The sequence below is a fragment of the Gorilla gorilla genome, chromosome 3, assembly GCF_029281585.2.
Source record: "Gorilla gorilla gorilla isolate KB3781 chromosome 3, NHGRI_mGorGor1-v2.1_pri, whole genome shotgun sequence".
Lineage (NCBI taxonomy): Eukaryota > Metazoa > Chordata > Mammalia > Primates > Hominidae > Gorilla > Gorilla gorilla.
The window spans coordinates 49,634,027-49,647,267 of NC_073227.2; the positions used below are offsets into that span (position 1 = coordinate 49,634,027).

At 40.2% G+C, this 13,241-nt stretch overlaps 1 protein-coding gene across 14 annotated transcripts in view; it reads left to right on the plus strand.

The window, feature by feature from the left end:
- LIMCH1 (LIM and calponin homology domains 1) overlaps window positions 1-13,241 on the plus strand; it is a 339,607-nt gene that overhangs the window by 251,035 nt on the left and 75,331 nt on the right. For 7 of the 14 annotated variants that reach the window (XM_055385614.2, XM_055385618.2, XM_055385613.2 and 4 more), the window contains exons 7-8: window positions 1,953-2,148; window positions 7,662-7,914. In XM_055385614.2, coding sequence (XP_055241589.1) covers window positions 1,953-2,148; window positions 7,662-7,914 — 449 coding nt within the window. Of the gene's footprint in view, window positions 1-1,250; window positions 1,584-1,952; window positions 2,149-7,661; window positions 7,915-8,902; window positions 9,170-13,241 lie in introns of those variants that run through there. The other 7 variants (XM_055385624.2, XM_055385621.2, XM_055385622.2 and 4 more) reach the window with 2 other exon arrangements.

The following is a 13,241-nucleotide window of genomic DNA, read 5'->3' on the forward strand; positions in this document are numbered from 1 at the left end:
TGTACCAAAGATGATCAAATATTTTCAGCTATACCGTTTGGGATTTGGAGACAGAGTCCTGTGTTAGAATCACAGCTTTGCCACTAACTGTGTGACCTCAGTCAAGTTACTTAACCTCTCTGATTCTTATTTTTCTCTTCTGTAAAATAGGGATAATGCTAACCATGTTTTAGGATGAGTGGTTGTGAGGATTAAATAACATAACATGCAAAAAGCATCAAGTATAGCTGCAGACACATAATAAGTGTTCAATAAAAGTGACCTTTGTTTTTTAGCCATTTGGCCTATTCTCAGTAGGTAAATAATCCAAGATAATTACTTGCATTTCCAAAGAAATTAAATATGAAACCATATCCAGTTTGGGTCTATAATTTTCAGTGAGTCATGAGTTCTTCCTTTTTCAGCTAGTCAGGCCTGGCTTTTGTTCAAGTCCTGGTTAACTTTTGACCTAAGAGTAAGCTACCTTAATTTCCATAACTGGAATTTCTGCCTTCCTCTGGAAGGTCATGCCGGCTCTACTCACCCAGGCCATTTGACAACCTATTCTTCAGGGCATTAATCAGTCCTCTGTCTGGAGGCTGCAGGGTGCTCCTCTCAGTCCTGCCCTTGTCCTCTTGCCCACTCCCTTCTCTTGATGCAAAGCTGTGTGTGTCTTGTAAATTACAGCCACTCTGTCCCTGCCAAAGGGCCTCCTGCTGCGGAGTATGTCAGAGGCTCAGGATATAATTGATAGAAGTAGCCAGCAAAGGCACTTCCTGCAAAGGCATTGGCTCCCGTGGGCATCCTAGACAGTTTAGACCAGTTTCCAAAACTGCTAACATGAAGAATATTTATTTTTCCTTTCTATTGGGAATGCAGAGGGGACTTTCGCGAGCATCCCAGGGAATCTGCAGTGTGGCATTCCAGTCTTTGCGGATGAGAACATGCCTCTCTGCCAGTGTTATCCACAGTCCTAATTTTAAGCGACAGTCTGGATGATATTAAATTGAGGTTTATCTTTGAGTGACCAGAGTTATTTTTGTTTTAGTCAGCCTGGACTATTGTAATTAATGCTAAGACACTGGCGGGAACAAGGCTTTTATTATAATACGAGGGTGAGGATGGCTTTGACTGACCTTTCTTCTGCTGGAGTTTCAGTGTTTTAGTATGTGCTGCTTGTGCTGGAAAGAATTTATAATCACAGGCTGTCAAAGACAGCCATTGTTCTCCCTGCTCTGAACATGTGGGTCAGCCACAAGTGCTTTCAGCTCCCCCAGCGCCAAGAGCTGGCTGAGAGCGAGAGCATGCCTGGATTCTTCTGAGGCATCAGGAAAAGCGTTTTGCATATTTTTCATTGCCTTTCTTTTTTTTTTTTTAACTTTTGCCTCAGAAAGACAGCTCCCTTTCAGAGCAGGAATTTCCCTTCAAGGTAGCAAGAGATGAACGCATGCTGCTCCAGGATTTTACAGAACTGATTCTGCAGCAAAGACAAATGTTGCCTGTATTTGCCAGATAGTATAAACAGGAGCAAAAGTTGCACAGCTAAACCAGGGGCTCATTCCCAGGACAGACATGCAGTTATGGATTCCGAAAGACAAGTCAAGGTTAAGGTTTTGGTTTTTCGTTTTTGTTTTGAACTATCATTGTACTGTTGTGAATCCAAACTTTGTGATCCTTTCTTCTAATTCTTTCTCTACTCTTTTTTTTTTTTTTAAACCTAGGGAATATGAGTTATTTGGGGATTTTTTTAAAAAAACGTTGTGCATGATTTTCTGATTGGGAAAGTTGCAGCAAAGGAGGCTCCAGGAACAGAGCAGTGACTTTTCAAAGATGATTGATCCTGTAACTGGTTTCCACAACCTTTCCATTCTGATGTGATATGCAGGGGTTTTTTGGAGACCACTGGAGACCCATCTTCCTGATAGTGTAGGCTAGAATTATGTCTGTAACCCTTTCGTTTTCTTTTTTGACAGGAGACTGATGACATTGAAAGTCCTAAACGCAGTATCCGAGACAGTGGCTACATCGACTGCTGGGATTCCGAGCGCAGCGACTCGCTCTCTCCTCCTCGCCACGGCAGAGATGATTCCTTCGACAGCCTGGATTCCTTTGGCTCTCGCTCTCGGCAGACGCCTTCACCAGATGTAGTCCTCAGGGGAAGCAGCGATGGTAGGTTGGAGTCTTAATAAACTATCCATCTTGGAATTAAACATTTGCAGGGGCTGCACTGCGCCTGGCAGAGGGATGGGCACTGGGAAAGCAGGCTCCATATCCACCTTGCTGGAACTTAGTAATTCTATAAACTGGCAGAAAAAAGAAGTCTTTGAATGTTGTTTTTCATGGTCCTTAGAATTTGGTTGGCTTTGCCAGGAGTTTATTTGAGCACTGCCTCAGTGAGCATATCTTCTATTGGAAAATGTGTTACATCATTCCTCCCTTGGACTCAGTGAATCAAGACACTGTGCAGACCATTAGCTCATAAAGTGTGCTGGAGGTTTATATACTCTGGGCATGAGGAAGCTAAATGTTTGAGTGAGTACCACACTATATAAGAGAAAATGGATCAACTTCCAGTAAACTGGAAATGAACTGCACACACTTAGAAAGTTCTGAAGCCTGGGATTGTGCAACTTTAATTGGCATGTTTTTTGGCAATCTGTTTGATGCTTATGATACCTGACTGGTATAGCTAGCACGATGCAGGTGGCCGTTAATGTATAGTGCACAACCCAGGCTGCCTGCTTGTTCTGAAGCTGGGATTGATTTAAACCCTATGGGTTTTATATCACTTGGAAGAAATGATCATTTTTCGTTACAAAAATGTGTAATCATGTAACTTGATATACACGTAATGCCTATTTTTCAGAAGCCGTTTGTCTTACTTATCTTGTACCTTTGTACTTTTAGAAGGAAAGATGGTTTGGTTCTACATGTTCTACATATATAAACTTGCAGAAAAACATGAGGGCTGGTGGGGAATTTTTAAATTGTTTCTTTTTTCAATGTATTACTTGGTTGATGCTGCTATATCTAGCTAATATATCTTAAGCCTACTCTGAGATCAGAATTATCTTTTGTAGCTAAAAGATCCCTTCCAGCTATAAACTTCTGTTACGAAAATACTTGACTATTTAATGTGTCCAGGATCTAAGTTAATTCCTTGGTACACAGTATCTCATTTAGTCCTCAGCTGAGATTTTAGAGATACTCACTCAGTATCTCATTCAACACTCCCACAGAGCTGTGAGACACTGCTTATCCTTACTTTCACCAATGAGCCTTTGAGAAGTTAAGTAATCATCTCAACATTTACAAGTTACAAAAAAATCACTGTCAGAAAGTAGCATAACAATGTTAGCTTTAAGAAGTGTGAATGCAGAATCTATGCTCTTAAGCTTAATTTACCCACACTTCTTTCTCTTTGCCTAATAGATGTTTTATTCTGGAATGGCTGCAACTAATGCTTTTGTTTAGGACTTAAACTTTCCAGCAAATAGTTTAACCTTGGGGCCACATAGTATGTGACTCCTAAAGAATTCCAGGGTGCATTGTGAGCCTCTTGCAAAGCGTTTCTAAAATGTTATATGTCATTTTAAGTGCCCCCCACACTATTAGAAGTTAAATACCAAGTTCACTATCTAACTGAGCTTTAACATAACCAAAGAGTAGATTTACTTTTCCAAAACATGTCTTAACCAAACGATTTCATACATATTATTTTGATTAGTTGTTTTAAGTTATTGCATTTTCTTCATCCTGTTTTTTTCTTAACTGGTAATGTAGATTATCATTATTTATCATTACCAGCTTTGGGGGGGGGGTTCAGAGTTTAAACGAATCACATCTTGAAGGGATTGGAGGTGGTGATTACTAATATTATACTAATGTGTATGAAGTACAATTTAGTTTGCAGCAATTAAAATTGATAAGCTAGAGTGTTTTTATGAATGTTTTCTCCGTCCAAAAAAACATGAAATTAGAGCTTCACAAACACCATCCATGAAAGAGCTTCTTATACACAGATTTTACCAATCAACCCGATACCTTAAGGCTTATGTTCTTGTAAACTAATCAAGACCTAATGAGATTCTTAAAGAAAAACAACACATTTATTAATCTGCCATTTAAAATGTAGTATAATTTTAGCCAAATAGATGTTGGGTTTCATAAGCGTTTATAGTATGTTTTTAAATGGTGCTGATTAAGAAGATTGCTAGTCCTAATAAACACTTCCAAATTTGAAAAAACTTGTTGTAAGTCTTGAGAATTTATTTCCTAGGACTCACAATCAATTGGGGAATATCTTACCATGAAATTATTCAACTCTATGTTGGGCCAATATAGACATCTTTCATTTTATTATTATCCACTCCCACTAATCCATTCAATAAAGATAATCAAGGGCCATACTCATGAGAAGCATCATGATTCTGTGGGTTGGACACAGAGCTACCTGGTAGGGTGCTGTAGATCCCAGGGTTGATTCAACCAATCTGTCTTGCTAGACAGGTGTCCAATTTCTCCCCCAGCATTAATAGCATCTCTTATGAGTCCACTTAATGGGCTTCATTGAAGAGGAAATAACAAAACCCTCTACCCAGATGTTTTCAAAATTAAGAACATATTTTTTAAATATGCATTAGGTTAAATGAACAGTCTAATGTTTTATATCAAAGATGTGCTGAGGGAGGGAAACAAGTAATGAGAGAAATCAAAGTGCTAGAGGAAGATTAAAAAGCGAAGGGTTGGGGGTGTGTATGGCAAAGATACATTAAAAAAAAGTAATCCCAGCACTTCAGGAGGCCAAGGTGAGTGGATCACCTGAGGTCAGGAGTTCAAGACCAGCCTGGCCAACCTGGTGAAACCCCATCTCTACTAAAAATACAAAAAATTAGCTGGGCATGGTGGCGGGCGCCTGTAATTCCAGCTACTCAGGAGGCTGAGGCAGGAGAATCACTTGAACCTGGGAGGTGGAGGTTGCAGTGAGCTGAGATCACACCATTGTACTCCAGACTGGACAACAAGAGTGAAACTCCATCTCAAAAAATAATAATAATAATAAAATAAAGAACATCATCATCACATGCTAGATTACATTCTCCTAACTCTGGACATAAATGGAGAAGCCACCTTAGTAGATTTCCATGTTCACAGGGAGAAGTGAAGTCAAAACTTTTGAGGTGTCAGCCTCAAAAGAAGACTCTGACATTTCCCAAGGGTATACTGGGCCGGCCACCTCCTAGGTGCTTTATGTCATCTCATTTAATTCTTGCGACAACATGTGATACCTGTATTATCACCTCCATGTATCCCATGAGGACCTTGAAGTATAGAAGATTTAAGTATCCCAGGGTCACACAGCTAGTAGATGGTAGAGCTGAAATTTTAGACCCTGGTCTCTAAATCCATAAACGTATACTTCTTTCAACTGAGCTACTCTGTCCTGGAGCATTTGCAAGGCTAATATTTCTTGAAGTGTCTAAGACATTCACCAAAGAATAATTGGGGGAAAAAGTGATTTGCTTATGTTGTTAGACAACATATTTGGAGACTTTCACTCAGTATATTATAGATAATATAAATATATATCTATATCTGTATATGTGTGTGTAGAGATACTATACACAAATAGGATTCATAGATTATAGGATTTTAGAATTGAGGGACCTGAGACAACTCTAATCCATCACTAAGCTTTCATAGTTGATTGAAGAATCATTTGCTTTATTTGTCCAACAAAGTGCAGCACTTCTCGTAGTCAGAACACTTTTATCAGGAGACATTTTCCCAAGACAGGTGTGTCACAGAGGAAAGAACTTTGGGAGTCAAGAGAACAGAAAGTGGAGTTTCAGAACTGTCACTAACCAGCCCTGCAGCAGGGGTTCCTACAGTGTCTTAGAGCCTCTGTACCCACCTTTATAAAATGAGATAGTATCAAATGGGGAAACAAATTTAAGAGTTTAGCAAGGTAGGGTAGTGTTTGTTTATAAAGCAATTCACAGGGGGCTCTAAACATTTCATTATGATACTGAGACAGATATACTTGTTTAAGGACCGGGTGGAAAGGAGCTAAACTGTGAGTCAAATACTGTACTAATAAGTAATGAAATGGTCAAAACTTCAGAAGGAGGAATGAAAGCATGTGGCATGAATAATTCATAAACTGAATATTTCATCTGCAACAATGAACAACTTGTTTATGGTCAATGCCTTTAACGTTTAGTCTTTTAAAAGCCATTATATCATTTAACCTCCAGGGCAAATCATTTTATTCCTATTTTACAGAAAAGGACAGTCAAGTGTGTTAGAGACAACCCTAGGAGCCCCAGCTCATTTCTGACAGATCCAGAACTATTATGACATAAAGAGTAGCCAGCATTTATTAAGCACTTAGTCTTCCCCAAGCACTGTGCCAATAGTTTTATATGTATCTGGTTCTTCCAACAGCTATGAAGTAGGGATATTATTATCCTCATTTTGTAAATTGGGAAACTGAGGCTTAAAGTGCTGATGTAACATATGTAAAGTCTCATGGCTAATGAGCAGCAGAACTCAAAAGGAAGTGGCTCTGACTTAACACCAACCTTCTCTGCCAGGATGCCACATCTCCTGGCTCTTAGTTTAAGGCTCTTTTCTTAAGGGTAAATAGGTATATATTTTATTTGTTACCACCATAGTTGAATAATCTTGTAATGCTCTCATTGATTGTTTTCAACCAGCATTGAAGTGGCGGCTACTTATATGGCAGTGTTTGTTGGAATGATGGCTTCATACTAATAGATCCTAGAAATCTAATAAGATGAGACTCAGGAAACAAGAATACAATATAATTATTGGGGCTTTTGTCCAACAAATGGCTGATGTTGGGAACGTTGAATTCCTTTGTGTTGTCTAAAACACTCTAAGCCAAACCAACTCTTCTATTCATCAATCTGAGGATGCCCACTGTGTACAAAGGCAATGACATAATAACTATAAAAACTATAAAGCCCTTATTCTCAAAGTACAAGGTAGAAAGTATAATGTGCCAGAAGAAAAGACAAGATCATGGGGGCATAGCGTTCACAGGAAGAACAGATTGCCTCCAGCCGTGGGAACCAGGAAGAGCTCCCATGCACAGGAACAACTTGAACCACTTCCTGGAAGACAAACCCTTGGTATAATCCGAATTGATCACTTTTCTGAGTTTCTGTTGTTCTTCTACATCTGTGCTTCTTGATTATAACTTAAATTCTCTAGGTATGTTATGGGTTGGTTAAAGATGCCTCAAAGACAAAATGCTTCATAATTTTTATTTGCTGGAGTATCTAGCATAATGTAAGACATGCAGCAGGGGCTCAGTGAAAACTTCATTGGATAATTTCTGTTTTCTTCTGAGAGTAGCAGAATCTCAGGAGGCATAAAATCCTATTGCAGATGTGTTGCTAATTGTAATTCTCAGATACAGTTAGGCTTATGTCTGTATTTTTTAGTTTTGCCCTTGTCGGGTTTTTTTCCTGATTTTTTTCCTTCTTTTCCCAGAGTGGAGTAATCTACATGGATCCTTTAGATTTGTTAAGTGAATGATTTAAGATGGAATCCTCAGAACCCACAGATTGAACCACATCCCTAATGCATGCTTAACATTGGGAACTTTCTGCTAGCCTAACACACTTTCTCAGTACCCATCCTTTCTTCCCTAGGGAGAGGAAGCGACTCTGAATCCGACTTGCCTCATCGGAAGCTGCCGGATGTGAAGAAGGATGACATGTCTGCACGGCGGACTTCCCATGGTGAGCCGAAATCAGCAGTGCCTTTTAACCAGTACCTCCCGAACAAAAGCAATCAGACGGCCTACGTCCCCGCGCCTCTGAGAAAGAAGAAAGCAGAGCGCGAGGAATACCGCAAGAGCTGGAGTACCGCCACCTCCCCGCTGGGTGGGGAGAGGCCCTTCAGGTAAGGCCTGAGCACCGCTGCCCTCTTCCTGGCTTGGGCATGAGTGGTTTGGGAACTGCAGCTCCTGGACAGGAATGAGGTTAAATGACCAATTCAGAACTTTGATGGAAGATTACAGATGGAGGTGGGTGGGACAGATCTTTGGAGAGAGCTTGTCAGGAGAAAATAGAAGCTTCATGAGTGCGCCTAGAACAGTGCCTGGCACACAGTAGGTATTCAGCAACTACTTGTCTAAATAAGCAGATTTCTGAAACCAATTCTGTTGATAGGACATTGAGAGCAAATCTGTCATCCTTGTCCTTCTGCGGAGACTGCTTGACTCCCAATCCTGTCAGATTAGGCATAGAAAGATTCCTATCTTTATGCAAAAAAGATGTTTTAAAACTCTAGGCTTAAATTAACTTGATATAAGCTCAAATATGTGATGCACGGAATGTGGTTCACAATCACATATAGAAATAGTCATAATAAATGGATCTCTCATCTCTTTAGAGAAACAGTGTTTTAATCTCTGATTATGCTTTTGTATTTATTTATTCATTTATTCAGCAAGTACTTATTGAGCATCTAGTATATGCTAGGCATTGGGGACCCAATAACAAATAAGGCGGAGTCCCTGCCTTCCTTCAAGAATCTTACAATAAAATAAACTTGTCTAATAGTCCATCTGTACTATTATTTTCCATTGAATAAAGATGTTATTACAATTTTTAATTTGCTGAACAAACTAATGAAATTTACCTTTCCAGCAGAAAAGGTTTTTGCCTTTCATTATCGAGTCTGGGATAACTCTCAATGTTGCGGGTATGATGCATTGTATGAATTAAATGGCTGCGTTGAATTTTCTTCACATTATCAGGATTATATTGTGTGCTATGACTTCCTTTTCTAAAGTGAAAAGTAATATCAGAATAGCGGGGAGATGACATGGGGTCTGCTCCCCAGCCCAGTCTGTTAGTTTGGTAAACCATATTGTCCAACTCACTAGCTTTCCTGAAACGATAGAGGAAGAGGGGAGTGAAGTGGGGTCTGCTGGTGAAGACAACCCAGTTGGCCAAATGAATCCTGGTTGGAAGCCTTCCGATGGTGGGTGTGAATTACCTGACGGCAGTGGTAAGGAGCACCCTTCTTCAGATGGGGCTGTGGTGGCACCAGCTCCCAAGTCTGAAGAAAAAGATGCAGCTGAGATCCAAAAGCGCAAAAGGCTAGAGCAAGCTGGAATCAAGGTCATGCCAGCAGCACAGCGCTTTGCCAGGTCAGCTCTGGGCTGAGGGCTGGCCCGGCTGGCTTTCTGCATGCCTGGGGATTTGGAATCTGTCTAGAGAGTTGGAGTTTTCATCTGATTTTTCCACTTCCCGCTTTTCCTATTGCATCACTGTTCCCTGCTCTGAGCACATAGATGATAGTCTTTGCCTTAAGGCATGTCTCTGCTGAGTACCTCCTGGGTATTTTAAGTGAAGGTGAAGAGTGAGCTCCTCACTGCTGGGTGCAGACCTTGTCTTTGTCATGTATTTGTGGTCAGTCATGTGTGGGCTGCAGGATTTACCTAGCAATAACGTTGTATTTTTCTATTGTTTGTGGCTTGTTAATTTTCACGCTACTCCTAAATGGCTCATATCTTACTTTACACATCACTAGAAAAATAGTCTGTTGCTTTGAAATGGGGAACACTCTCTTTAGAGAGTGGCTGGCTTACAAAATCCACTTACTTTCTTTGTCCCAAGAGAGTACTAAGCAGAATTGGGTTTATTTGACTCCTTAGTTTCTAAAGCATGTTGATTCAAAAACAAAGAATGGAGTAATTACTTCTCTTTAATTGTAACAAAGGTACTAGTATCCAGTCCTGATAGCTTCATATTACATGTGAGATGGAGACCTTCAGCAATCAGAGCCAAGGAAAACTATAGTTCTGCACTCTTCTGTAGTGTTTTGAGAAGCTGGTTAATTTTTCTTATAAAATAACCACAATGATCCTAACAAATAATAGTGCAGCCAAAATGTATTTTACAAATTGACATTCATAATAATTTGACAGTTGGAATTCCTTTGCCACTTGCTGTTCCATTTACTTTTTTTTTTTTTTTTTTTTTGAGATAGAGTCTCACTCTGTCACCCAAGCTGGGGTGCAGTGGTGCAATCTTGGCTCACTGCAACCTCTGCTTCCCAGGTTCAAGCAATTCTCCTGCCTCAGCCTCCCAAGTAGCTCGGATTACGAGCGTGTACCACAATGCCTGGCTAATTTTTGGATTTTTAGTAGAGATGGGGTTTTACCACGTTGGCCAGGCTGGTCTGAGAGGTGGCTGATATACCCATCTTCCAGAAGTGGGAGCTGAGGATCGTTGATAGTCAGTGACTTGCAGAGCTGGTCACCACCGACCTGGTGATCAGATTCGGATGCTCTGACCACAGCACCACATCTGCCTCCCACACATTTTCCATTTCTCTATACAGCTCCACATGTGGTTATTTATGTGGTCCAGGTCTTAATTAAATATCCAGTGTTGAGTTACATAAATTTAATTCTAGAGTACCTTTGTATTAAAAAAAAAAGAAACTAAGGATATACTTCCTCCTTGTCTGTGGTATATTACAGATAATCATGCCTATTCTGAACACGTATGTGCTTCTGGAATATTCTAACATAAAATTGTGTTTATGTTACAAATAGCTCTCTCAGTTTATGAAATAAAGAGTAATGTAATAAAATCTTTTTTAAAAAATCCAGATTTTTTAAAGTTTTGATACAGAGACCTTATCAAACACATTTTTTTCTGCATCCCTTGAGCATCCCATACGCCATGTACCAGAGACTGGACTAGATGCTGAGAAGACAAAAATAATAATAGTGAGGGGAATAATATCTCCTCACTAGGTACCATTTTTCAGACTTCTCCAGCTTCTGCCTTTAAGGACATAGTAGTAGGTAATAAGTGATACAGATAAGAATATGAAATTTTAATCTTCCTGTCTTTGACACACATCTTTCATTTACATCATTTACATCACATGTAAAGTCTTTAAGCTAGTGTTTACCAAGGATACCATCATCCTTAGAGTATCTAAAACAGCAAAGGGGGATGAGGGGGAGCGGCATTAAGCTAATTCAGCACACGCAGGAATAATGGTCACGTAGAGAAGAGAAGTGGGGTAAAGGCTGGGAAGTCCATACACGTACTGTGCCACTTCAGTAACTGGGACGTTTATTTTGTTAAAAACTTTGAACTCTTTTATGACAACTCCCATTCACTGTACAAACATCAAATCATAGTTTAAAAATGTAATTCTAATGGATATATATTATCTTTGTTTATTTCACTTCCATTCATGTTTCCTGTTATTTGGCTTAATTTTAACCTATTTCATCCAAGTTAGCTCTCATATGCAGAAGTTTGCAGGTCAGTTAATGTCATGATGCCTCGGGTCTTCTGACTTAGCATTTAAAATTGGGCTCTGGATAATTATGCATATTCTCAGAGAATGTTCCCAATAGCAACACAACACAGCTGCTCCAAACACCCAGAATTCATTTGTTAGGCAGATTTTTCAGCTGCCAGCCAGCGCTCTCACAAAGGTTTTACACATAGCATGCCACCAGCCTGGCACGTCTACGTCTTTGTCACTTACTTTTTTGCATGCCACAAGAGTTGAGAGTCATTCTAAGTTTATCCACATTTGGGATCCTGCTTTTAATGTGGCAGAAAGTAGCTTAACTGGAATGAAGTATCATGAAAAAGAAAAGGACTCTTGGTGTCTGGAAAATAGGAATTTAAATCATTGAAATACGCTGATATCTCTCAAGGCATTTTAACCTCAGTGTTCTGTCTTTGACATCCAGATGAATTCTGACCAGCGCATCTTTGCACCCAACAAGAGGACCACTTGTTGTGGCCCATTTCTCAGCTGGGAAATGTTTGCAGAGATGATTGAGATAATAGAGCCATGTCTGAGGGGAAGAGCATATAGATGAACAACAAAGCTTTATTTTGTAGACTGTTTTTTGTTTCCCAAGTATTCTTAAACACCTTGCTAGGCTGGGTGCAGTGGCCCAAACCTGTAATTCGAGCACTTTCGGAGGCCGAGGCGGGCGGATCACTTGAGGTCAGGAGTTCAAGACCAGCCTGGCCAACATAGTGAAACCCTGTCTCCACTAAAAGTACCAAAAAAATTAGCCAGGCGTGGCGGCATATGCCTGTAATCCCAGCTACTTGGGAGGCTGAGGCAAGAGAATTGCTTGAACCCGGGAGGCGGAGGTTGCAGTGAGCCGAGATCGTGTCACTGCACTCCAGCCTGGGCAACAGAGCGAGACTCGCATTATCTTTAAGGCAGCATACAAAAGGGAGCAAAGGTGCAAGTTATTTCATTTTCACAAGAGGTCAAAAACCTAGAAGTTTCAAGCTTCCTGTCAAACAATATATTAGCGGTATCTTAGCATCAAGAGACAGAAAGTAGGATTTCTTAATAAATGTGTGGAGTTTAATATTTATTAGAGTTTCCACTGAAGGGAAAAAATACATAAATTACTTTTTCTTCTATTTTATTTTATGGTTGTGCTAACTTAATTATCCCCCAAATATGAGAGTCTGCCAAAGAAGCCAAGATTTCTGTTTTTAAGAGGATAAAATAAGAACCAAGATGCACTTCCCCTGAATTAAAATGCCATGGAGATTTGAGTTCTTTTACTTGGTGTTTCCCATTGGAGAAGTAAACTTTTTTTTGAACTGAATTATAGGTTTCACGTGATTGTACTTCTGTTCTAATTGTTTTCATATGTTTCAGCACTCAGTGCTTGCTTTCTGCTGGTCTGTGGATCTTCTCAACCACGTAGTAATTAATTACAGAGGGGAAAACAAGGCAGGGGGTGTGGGGGCGTAAAAAAACCTCCGAGGAACAATAGACATTTTAGAAATCTTTAGAGGAAGAGCAGATGCAGCTAAGTGCCAGACATGGATTCCTCTACAGCCCTCCTTACCCGACGCCGGTTCACCATGGCTGCTGAACAGATCCTCGGGTATCGGGGACCAGTCAGGCACATAACTTGCACGAACTTTTGTGACTCTGGATGTATTAGGGCGGTGCACAAGTAATTGCGGTTTTGCCATTTTTAAAGGCAAAAACCGCAATTACTTGTGCACCGACCAAATAGCTGCCCTGATTGGAGATGGGGTGAACAGGGAAGTTTCCGGTGTCACCCAGGACATTCCCAGGGGGATTAACAGGCTTTTCTGGAGAGCAGAGTTTCCTTCACTGGAACACACTAGCTACCAATCTGAGCTGGTTGCTTATGCATTGCCACGTAAAACCGGGTGAAAGAAAACACCAGCTCTTCC